The sequence below is a fragment of the Phragmites australis genome, chromosome 4 (genome assembly GCF_958298935.1).
Source record: "Phragmites australis chromosome 4, lpPhrAust1.1, whole genome shotgun sequence".
Taxonomy (NCBI): Eukaryota; Viridiplantae; Streptophyta; class Magnoliopsida; order Poales; family Poaceae; genus Phragmites; species Phragmites australis.
In genome coordinates, this window is record NC_084924.1 from 37,422,069 (window position 1) to 37,433,026 (window position 10,958).

At 42.4% G+C, this 10,958-nt stretch overlaps 2 protein-coding genes across 3 annotated transcripts; both read right to left on the reverse strand.

Annotated features, from left to right (window-relative positions):
* Positions 1–227: 227 nt before the first annotated feature.
* LOC133916342 (elongation factor 1-alpha-like) lies at positions 228–2,536 on the reverse strand. Its single transcript, XM_062359973.1, has 2 exons — positions 2,025–2,536; positions 228–1,276 (listed from the first exon to the last, which is right to left on the reverse strand). The coding sequence occupies exons 1-2, from the start codon at positions 2,484–2,486 to the stop codon at positions 395–397; spliced, it is 1,344 nt and encodes a 447-aa protein (XP_062215957.1). The 5' UTR covers positions 2,487–2,536; the 3' UTR covers positions 228–394.
* Positions 2,537–6,061: 3,525 nt separating this feature from the next.
* On the reverse strand, positions 6,062–9,041 carry LOC133916345 (elongation factor 1-alpha-like). 2 transcript variants are annotated; one of them, XM_062359979.1, is made up of 3 exons: positions 8,907–9,041; positions 7,832–8,316; positions 6,062–7,230 (listed from the first exon to the last, which is right to left on the reverse strand). In XM_062359979.1, the coding sequence occupies exons 2-3, from the start codon at positions 8,291–8,293 to the stop codon at positions 6,349–6,351; spliced, it is 1,344 nt and encodes a 447-aa protein (XP_062215963.1). In that variant the 5' UTR covers positions 8,294–8,316; positions 8,907–9,041; the 3' UTR covers positions 6,062–6,348. The 2 variants fall into 2 exon arrangements, with proteins under 2 accessions (XP_062215963.1, XP_062215964.1); XM_062359980.1 differs by having other exon boundaries at positions 7,832–8,313; positions 8,907–8,997.
* Positions 9,042–10,958: the final 1,917 nt, after the last annotated feature.

The following is a 10,958-nucleotide window of genomic DNA, read 5'->3' on the forward strand; positions in this document are numbered from 1 at the left end:
GCTGAGGGGTGACTGTAAATGATAACCTGCCCCTGGCACCCCCAAGATAGGAACGATCGCATGCAGAACTGAGGAATCAAGATGTTCGCAGGTATTTCTGCTAGAAAAAGGCATGAAGAACAACTGGCAGAAAGAGCAAAAAACTGAGGTAGCAAAAGGAAAAACATCAACTCCACATCACAGCATCAATATAAACGACGAATACAGGAGAAAACAGAGAAATTGGATACTTATAATGGAATCTTATTCCACAGCACATAAACCACAAATCGGTCTCAAAGCATCCATTGCTCAAAATAACATGACAGTATTTTGAAGACAGACACAAATAAGGTACATTGCACAGTCTATCCACCAAGCACAATGCCCCTGAACAAAACTTAAACTCAAATTCTCATTTCTTCTTAGCAGCAGCCTTGGTAACCTTGGCACCGGTGGGGTCCTTCTTCTCCACACTCTTGATGACTCCAACAGCAACCGTTTGCCTCATGTCACGCACGGCGAAACGACCTAGAGGAGGGTAAGCGGAGAAGGTCTCAACAACCATGGGCTTAGTGGGAATCATCTTCACCATTCCAGCATCACCGTTCTTCAGGAATTTCGGCTCCTTCTCAAGCTCCTTACCAGATCGTCTGTCAATCTTGGTCAGAAGCTCAGCAAACTTCACAGCAATGTGGGAGGTGTGGCAGTCCAGCACTGGAGCGTAGCCGTTGCCGATTTGGCCTGGGTGGTTCATGATGATGACCTGGGAGGTGAAGCTGGCAGCCTCCTTGGCAGGGTCATCCTTGGAGTTCGAGGCAACAAAACCACGCTTGAGATCCTTCACAGCAACGTTCTTCACGTTGAACCCGACATTGTCACCAGGAAGGGCCTCCTGTAGAGCCTCGTGGTGCATCTCAACAGACTTGACCTCAGTTGTCAGGCCACTGGGACCAAAGGTAACAACCATACCTGGCTTGAGGACACCAGTCTCCACACGGCCAACAGGCACAGTGCCAATACCACCAATCTTGTACACGTCCTGAAGAGGGAGACGCAGGGGCTTGTCCGAGGGCCTCTTGGGCTCATTGATCTGGTCAAGAGCCTCCAGCAAGGTAGGGCCCTTGTACCAGTCAAGGTTTGTGGACCTCTCGATCATGTTGTCACCCTCAAAACCAGAGATGGGGACAAAGGGAATCTTGTCTGGGTTGTAGCCAACCTTCTTGAGGTAGGAAGAGACTTCCTTCACGATCTCATCATAACGGGCCTTCGAGTACTTGGGAGTGGTGGCGTCCATCTAATAATAGATGATAATAGATGCACAGAATATGTTAGTTTGATGTTGAAACAAAAGTAACTAATAGGTTTTTCGGAGTAAATGATAAAAAGTAGGCAGTCTAACAATACACAGTATAACCAAATGCGTATCACAAAAGAACATAAAATAAGCATGTGTATCTGACAAATCAAATGCAAGAGTTAAATACCTAAAGTCTGATGTAATGAAATTCAACTGAGTTTAATAACATGCTTCTTCAAATCACGTCATATTAAGCAGAAGCAGAATACACATGAGACGTAAAGCATCCAACACAAATGGTTATTATGCAGACATATATTTCATATATTACAAAAGGGCAGAGTAATATATAGCTATCATATAAAAAACATTAATAAAAGCATTTGATAATATTTCCCTCAGTGCAATTCTATGTTTTTTCACATCACATTATACCCTGCAGAACCAGCAATGTTCAGATATACCATGAACAGACATAATGCAACAGATCCAACAGCACAATGCAAGTTTATAGTTAAATTAACCATGCATCCTGAAATGCACTACAGAAAGGGCTTATAGCTAGCATATGAAAACATTAATGCCAGCATCTGATATCCATCACTTTTGTGCTAAAATATGTTAGAAACAGATATTACAATTACTAAGAAAATCAGGCAATTAAAATGAGTAAGCAATTAGAATATCAAGCATGGATGTCACAAAGCTTAAACAACTAAATTAAGTAAGTTTTCTGAAGTTATACCTTGTTGCAGCAGCAGATCATCTGCTTCACTCCAAGGGTGAAAGCAAGAAGAGCATGCTCACGGGTCTGGCCATCCTTGGAGATACCAGCCTCAAAACCACCAGTGGTGGAGTCAATGATGAGAACAGCACAGTCAGCCTGGGAGGTACCAGTAATCATGTTCTTGATGAAATCACGGTGTCCAGGGGCATCAATGACCGTGCAGTAGTACTTGGTGGTCTCGAACTTCCACAGTGCAATATCGATGGTGATACCTCTCTCACGCTCAGCTTTTAGCTTGTCAAGCACCCAGGCGTACTTGAAGGACCTCTTGTTCATCTCAGCAGCCTCTTTCTCGAACCTCTCGATCACACGCTTGTCAATACCTCCAAGCTTGTAGATCAGGTGGCCAGTGGTGGTCGACTTGCCAGAGTCGACGTGGCCAATGACCACAATGTTAATGTGGGTCTTCTCCTTACCCATGGCTAAGGATCAAGCTTGAACTGCTGCGTAAGATGAATCCAACATCAGATAAACTAGATGCGCCAAACTAAACAATAAAACTTGACGGTGAGTAACTAAACATTAAGATATTTCAAGTACCATAACAGGTAATATTACAGAACGAGAAACTAAATCAAAAAAGAACGACGAAACCATAATAACCTTTAATTTAGCTCGACATACAGTGGCAATCAAACATTAAAACCATAGAAACATCAGCAACACTTCCTTAAAACACACTAGACGAAAAAAGGTTTTCCGTGCCACGGTAATTCGTTCCAGGAGCGGCTACACGGGTGGGTGTGCGGGCCAAGCCCATGGTTGGTGAGTGACTCGCGGGGTGGGGCTAAGGTGGCCACCACGGACGGATCAGCGAGCGGGAAGGCACCAACGCCGTAGTAGTAGAGGAGGTGCGTGTTGAAGCACGGGGGGCAGATGGCGGATGTAGATGTGGCGGCCCACGCAGGGGTCTGGCCCGTCGGCATCGACGTCAGGGACAACGACGATGGAGAGGAGGCGGAGCAAAACGGACCACCTCGGCATCTCGGTCATTGAGTAGTGTGCATCGGCGAAGGAGAGCACAACCGAGAGGGAAGATGTGATGGCAGAGTGGACATGACGTTAAATTCCACATCGGCAGGGTAAAAGAAAATGCCACATGGTGGAGGAAAAGACCTCAAAGTGGCAAATGAGTAAGTTTCAATGGGATTAGGTGGTATTTTGGTACAACAATTGGAGTCGATGTCATTTGGAAAGTTGTCATCCGCTAGAGCGGCAAAAAAATAATTAACTCGTTGCATGCCAAACTGTTCAACGGATTCACCTTCACAACCGCATAACTGTTAAGCTGCCACTCGATGTTATTAAATGGATGGATCATAACCTAAGCAGTCCTCTTACCTGATTGGTATAGACAGCGCATGAGTTCAAATCTATTCCTAGTTACTACTACTTTCTTGAGGACAACATTCCCTACAGCCTTACAGTCTGCATAATTTAGACAAACGAGGGCCAGAGTGTGCTATTTCTCATACGCAAATTCAAACCATTTTGTCGATGCTTGTCTGTTGGTTTTGGTTAAGTGAGTTTGATTGCGTGAAAAAATCTCTATTGTGTAGATAAAGGAGATGGACACTATGGTTTGTGCAATTTTGTGTCCCCTGGTGTAAACACTGGTAAGGCCTACTTTTAGAGGCGGGATGAATGTTGGCTTCTTATATACTCCTTCTAATCATAAATACATATTATTTTGTATAAGACACAGTCTATAATACATAGCTTTGACCATTATTTTTTATTAGAATATATTTATAAAATCCATTAAATTTATAATATTATAAAAATATTTTTCAAGACAGATCTACACGTATGATTTTAAGGTTTCCAAATAAAATATTTTGAAAACTATTGTTAGTTAAAGTTTAAAAAATTTAACTATATCTTTTTCAAAACAGGAGTAGTAGAATTATGTTGGCTGCCATGAAGCCGATTTGTTAAACGTCATTTGCAGCAAGAACTTGGGACACTTTGGGAGGACCTGGGAAAGGTTATATGGAAGGTGAGGATGAAATCGAGATAGGGCAAGTTGGCTGTGGTGTTAGCAAACCAATATGCTCGAAGGTGGATACTCATTCCTACCCAACATTCAAGGTGTTTTATAAAGGCTAAGAAGTAGCAAAATATAAAGGTATACTTTGCTTCACCGGTTTTCCCTACTTTTGTGCGAAAGGTCCAACTTAAACCATGTTTGTGTCCTATAGGATATCTGCATCATGTGATGCAGAGGCTGGATAATCTTTATTCGTTCCTTAAAAAAATATTTGTCTTAGGGTCTCGGTCCAATTCCCTTGATAATTTTAGACCATGGATCGTAGTGCATCCCCATATGAGCATTTATGGATTATGGTCAGAGTTGGAATGAGAGCTCAAAGACTAAAACCTCTGTGCAGTGAAACCAATATGATTCAAACTGACATTTTAAACCTTTTTGTGAAATATAAGTGCTCACTTACGTGAAGATTTTACTTTTAGATCAGCAGGTCACCTTTTGTATGAAGATGTTGCTAAATTTAATAACCATGGGCTGGATACTGCTTGGTTTCTACTAACTTCTGCTAGCAGAGGCACTAACAACGTATAACTGAATGATGGGGAAAACATTTGATGTTTCATAAATCAGTAAATTTTGTGTTTATCGATAATTTAATAAACCATGCTTATTTACTAGTAAACAAATATCACTTCGTGTTGCTAAACTCTTTCTAGCCATTACCTTTTATGGTACTTACTATGTTGTTGAAGTTCTCGCTTACAAGCTGCCTGTGTAGCTAGTTTCTATTTCTACTAATGAATTCATATACTTTGGACCATGCCACCAAAGCACTGTCACCTGTCACTTAGGGCATGTTTGGTTCCTTATCATACTATGCCACATCTTTACCAAACTTTGTTTAAGACATGGCCAACAATTTATTAGTCATAACATAGGTAGGATTTGACTAAAGCTTGAATCTGACAGGTGAGATCTAGAAGTGAAAAATTGTAGCATGCTATAATTATGACACAAGCCAAACAGTTGTCACATAAAGTGCAGCAAAATTTGGCTAACACAAATTGTGGTAGCTAACCAAACACGTCCTTAATACTCCAAAAGATATGTGTGTTTTCTGGTAGTAGCACTCACCAATTAGAATTTATGCATCTGCTAACTTAACATACTACAGTTGGACTTGGGCAGCTTTTTTCCTTCAAAAGTCCTTTTTTTGGTTATAGTACAACTTCGCACTTCATAATTGTGGATCGACAATACAACATATATTTTTTCTTCCCTACTGTAGTTTCTACTTGTTCATTGTATCTTCCTGTTATGATCCTTCTGCATGTAAACATATTCCTTCTCGTTTGGTTTTCTGCCAGTATTATGTATTAATAGCATCTTACGCGCAGGTCATAAGGATGTGGAATCGCTGAAGATTTTTGTGTTGAACGAAGCTGAGAAAGCGGGTGAGGCGAAGCTTCAAGCAGGTTGAGGCAGAGCTGTAGGGTGTTCTAGCATTTCGATCTATCGACCTTGTAATGCACGCACGCCAATTTTAAGAAAATACCTACTCAGAAAGATCTGTGAGTCCAAATCGCTTCATGGAAGTACTCCATACAAAGAGATCAGCATTGATAAACTTCACGGATGATTAGAATGCAAGATACACTGGCCTGTTTAATCACTTGCACTCGCTGGCAGTTATACTGTTTGTTGAACGGGTTGAAAATCAATGCAGTCATCTCGAAATAAAAGGTAAAGTTCGTGCATCCTTGATTCCTGCAGGATTCACAATCTTTACTCGGATGCACCATCGCGCGGACAGAATTCGCAGTGTTCTATCTTCGAAACAACAGAATCATGCCTAACCATCTCTTTTATAAGTTCAACTCAACCGAAGAGCAAATGACTCCAGTGCCTCCACCATATAAACAAGGAATTCAGTAGCAAACAAGCATTGGAAGTAAGGATCAACCCATGCAATTTCTCAAATCCCCAACCAAGCAGAAACATCAGATCAGAAAATATTCATAAATTGCATCCATTCATATCAATCTACGGACCGACATATCAAACGAAAGTATTCCACAGCCGATAGTAACATGAATAAACCTCAAAAGCATCCGGGTTTTCTGTCAAAGCCGAAACAGTATTTAAACGACATCAAACAGAACACATTGCCAGCAGGGCCCAGCAAGAGCAATGGCCCTGAACAGAGAAATGGCCCTGAACAAAACTTAACCGACACTAAAATTTACTACGATAGATTAAAAGTAAGTAAACTGACTGGTTCAACCAAACCCCTCATTTCTTCTTGGCAGCAGCCTTGGTCACTTTAGCACCAGTTGGGTCCTTCTTCTCCACACTCTTGATGACTCCAACAGCAACTGTTTGCCTCATGTCACGGACGGCGAAACGACCGAGAGGAGGGTAAGCAGAGAAGGTCTCAACAACCATGGGCTTAGTGGGAATCATCTTCACCATGCCAGCATCACCGTTCTTCAGGAATTTCGGCTCCTTCTCAAGTTCCTTACCAGATCGTCTGTCAATCTTGGTCAGAAGCTCAGCAAACTTCACAGCAATGTGGGAGGTGTGGCAGTCCAGCACTGGAGCGTAGCCGTTGCCGATTTGGCCTGGGTGGTTCATAATGATGACCTGGGAGGTGAAGCTGGCGGCCTCCTTGGCAGGGTCATCCTTGGAGTTCGAGGCAACAAAACCACGCTTGAGATCCTTCACAGCAACGTTCTTCACGTTGAACCCGACATTGTCACCAGGAAGGGCCTCCTGTAGAGCCTCGTGGTGCATCTCAACAGACTTGACCTCAGTGGTCAGGCCACTGGGACCAAAGGTAACAACCATACCAGGCTTGAGGACACCAGTCTCCACACGGCCCACAGGCACAGTTCCAATACCACCAATCTTGTACACGTCCTGAAGGGGGAGACGCAGGGGCTTGTCCGAGGGCCTCTTGGGCTCATTGATCTGGTCAAGAGCCTCCAGCAAGGTAGGGCCCTTGTACCAGTCAAGGTTTGTGGACCTCTCGATCATGTTGTCACCCTCAAAACCAGAGATGGGGACAAAGGGAATCTTGTCTGGGTTGTAGCCAACTTTCTTGAGGTAGGAAGAGACTTCCTTCACGATCTCATCATAACGGGCCTTCGAGTACTTGGGAGTGGTGGCGTCCATCTAATAATAGATGCACAGAATATGTTAGTTTGATGTTGAAACAAAAGTAACTAACAGGTTTTTCAGAGTAATTGATGAAAAGTAGGCAGTCTAACAATACACAGTATAAATCAAATGTGTATCACAAAAAAACATAAAATGAGCATGTGTATCTGACAAATCAAATGCAAGCATTAAATACCAAAAGTCTGATGTAATGAAACTCAACTGAGTTTAATTACACGCTTCTTCAAATCACTTCATATTAAGCAGAAGCAGAAATATGCTTGTATAAAAGATTCACATACACATGAGATGTAAATCATCCAATCCAATGGTTATCATGCAAATATATGATCCAACAGCACAATGCGAGTTTATAGTTAAATTAACCATGCCTCCTGAAATGCACTACAGAAAGGGCAGAAACGCTTATAGCTAGCATATAAAAACATTAATGCCAGCATCTGATATCCATCACTTTTGTGCTAAAATGTGTTAGAAACAGACATTACAATTACTAAGAAGATCAGGCAATTCAAACGAGTAAGCAATTAGAATATCAAGCATGGATCTCACAAAGCTTCAACAGCTATACAAAGGAAGTTTTCTGAAGTTATACCTTGTTACAGCAGCAGATCATCTGCTTCACTCCAAGGGTGAAAGCAAGAAGAGCATGCTCACGGGTCTGGCCATCCTTGGAGATACCAGCCTCAAAACCACCAGTGGTGGAGTCAATGATGAGAACAGCACAGTCAGCCTGGGAGGTACCAGTAATCATGTTCTTGATGAAATCACGGTGTCCGGGGGCATCAATGACCGTGCAGTAGTACTTGGTGGTCTCGAACTTCCACAGGGCAATATCGATGGTGATACCTCTCTCACGCTCAGCTTTTAGCTTGTCAAGCACCCAGGCGTACTTGAAGGACCTCTTGTTCATCTCAGCAGCCTCTTTCTCGAACCTCTCGATCACACGCTTGTCAATACCTCCAAGCTTGTAGATCAGGTGGCCAGTGGTGGTCGACTTGCCAGAGTCGACGTGGCCAATGACCACAATGTTAATGTGGGTCTTCTCCTTACCCATGGCTAAGGATCAAGCTTGAACTGCTGCGTAAGATGAATCCAACATCAGATAAACTAGATGCGCCAAACTAAACAATAAAACTTGACGGTGAGTAACTAAACAATAAGATATTTCAAGTACCATAACAGGTAATATTACAGAACGAGAAACTAAATCAAAAAAGAACGACGAAACCATAATAACCTTTAATTTAGCTCGACATACAGTGGCAATCAAACATTAAAACCATAGAAACATCAGCAACACTTCCTTAAAACACACTAGACGAAAAAAGGTTTTCCGTGCCACGGTAATTCGTTCCAGGAGTCAGATGGAACCATAGAAAGTTAGGAACGAATTCTCTTAATCAAGCATAAACAGCTACAGACCGCAAGGAACCGACGGATTCAAACTAATCCGGCCAAGAGGCAGTGATAAGATCCTGAATGAATCGTAAGTTCATGAGAAACAAAGCCTACGACGAAATTGACGGAAACTCATCTGCAGCTTAGGCAAAAACCAATAAAAACTTGCGTGCTCGCTGGCGTATACCATTAAACAGGTGCAAATCCGCAGTTCCGAAGCTAACAACGAACCAAAAATCCAAGAAGGAGGCACGGATCTGGAGCCTTACCTCAAAGAGAACAGTTGGAGCGGCGGCTGCGGCGGGGTTGAAGGGGTGTGCGGGGTTTGGCTTTGGCCAGCGAGGGTTCCTTATATATGCGGCCTCGAGAGCTAGGGTTCCTTCCGGCCGCCCGACGCGCTTCTGATGGCCGTCGATACGAGGAAATCCCGACCGTTGGATTTCTGTAGTATGTATCATCATGGGAGAGCTCCATCAAACGATAATGTGCGATATTTAGCTTTTACAGTGATTTTGTAGGAATAATTATCTAAAAATTAGATACTAGAAGTTGAAAAATCAGTTTTTTCTAATTCATTTTTTTTATAGAATCATTTTCTCTATATATTTTACCATACATAATCACTTTTAGCTATATAATTATTTTCAAAAAATCACTTCTTCTAGAAAACACGTACTTTTAGCGATATGCGTCTTGGTTGGGGTAATAGAGCCTATTTAAGGTGAGATTTGTTGTCGATGAAAATGAGTGCTTCGCTAGATAAGGTTGTTAGAACCTATTACTTGTACGTACATATTCCTTTTTAATAAGTTAGAGAAAGAGAATCCATTGTAATCTATGTCCGGCAGATATACGAAAATAATATTTTTTTCCCATTATGCATGGTACTCTTTTGATTATGATTCTGAACACAATTCGAGTTTCCCAACTGTGTAAATAGAAGGAGAAGGTTTAATTAATCTTGGGTATAAGCACTTGGACTGATGAAGCTCGCCTATCTTGGAGAGGTGCATCCCTGGCTCGCCTATCTTGGAGAGGAATCGACTAAGGTCTGCTACGTATCCTGTCAATTTCTGAACTTTCTTCAATGTCTAAGGTGACCGCATCCGGTAGAGAGCCCCGATTTTGCCCAGATAAGGTCAATGCCATGACTTGACACCAGGATGTCGAGAAACTTGCCGGACGGAATGCCAAACGAGCACTTCTCGGGGTTAAGCATCATACGATATTTTTTTGGAGGTTATCGAATGTTTCGTTGAGGTTGACAATTAATGCATCTTTGGTTCTACACTTGACTACAATATCATCGACATAAGCTTCAACGTTGCACCTGATTTGAAGTTGTAAACAATTCTAGATACACTGTTGATAAGTAACACCAGCACTCTCTAAACCAAAATGCATCTTTACTTAGCAAAATACGCCAAAAGGAGTAATAAAAATAATTTCTCTTCATCCTCTATCCCAATGCTAATTTAGTGATACCCCGAATAGGCATCTAAAAAATACAGCAATTCACAACCCGCCGTCGAGTCGACAATCTGGTCAATGTGAGGAAGAGAAAAAGGATCCTTAGGACAAGCTTTGTTGAGGTCTGTGAATTCGATGCACATCCTCCACTTGCCACTGGCTTTCTTTACAACGACAGGGTTCACAAGCTATGTAGGATGACAAAGTTTTCGAATGAAGCCCTCTTTTAAGAGTTTTTTTTGACCTCCTCTTAGATGGCTTACTTTCTATCTTCTGTAAATTTTCACTGCTTCTGCACCACAGGTTTGGTGTTGGGTTTCACAGCTAGTTGATGCTTGATCACCTCCTTAGGGACTCCGGGAATATCGAATGGTTGCCACGTAAACACATCTTTGTTTGCTTAGAGGAAAGTGATAAGCTTGAGTTCCTATTTGGGATCAAGGTCGACCCCTATCTTGACCATCTTGGCTGGTTCAAACGGGTCGAGGGGAACTGCCTTGACACCACCACCTACCTTCTTATCCTTAGCACCATCGATGTTCCCTCCTTTGGCAGTGTCGTCGAACTAGGAGGCCTCGATGAGGCTCACAACTTTGGAGTCCTTGATCTTGGCGGTGGCTTGATGTACTCCACGCCTTTCAAAGTGGTTGCCGCTCGATAGAAAAGTTCAACCAAATCCAGGCTCTGCATGTAAAATTTGACCGTTGCACGTTGATATCTCTTGATGGTTATGACCCCTTTGGGGCCTGTGATCTTGAGCATCTGGTATGCGTAGCATACTGCTGCCATGAACCTGCAAAGCATTGGGTGGTCTAGGATCACATTATAAGTCATCTCAAAGTTCGCAAAAT

Excerpts from the sequence above, each read along its gene's own strand:
- LOC133916342 (XM_062359973.1), bottom strand. The coding sequence starts at position 2,486 with ATGGGTAAGGAGAAGACCCACATTAACATTGTGGTCATTGGCCACGTC. Across the intron at positions 1,277-2,024 it reads TGATCTGCTGCTGCAACAAG|ATGGACGCCACCACTCCCAA; the intron begins GTATAACTTCAG and ends ATCTATTATTAG.
- LOC133916345 (XM_062359979.1), bottom strand. The coding sequence starts at position 8,293 with ATGGGTAAGGAGAAGACCCACATTAACATTGTGGTCATTGGCCACGTC. Across the intron at positions 7,231-7,831 it reads TGATCTGCTGCTGTAACAAG|ATGGACGCCACCACTCCCAA; the intron begins GTATAACTTCAG and ends ATCTATTATTAG.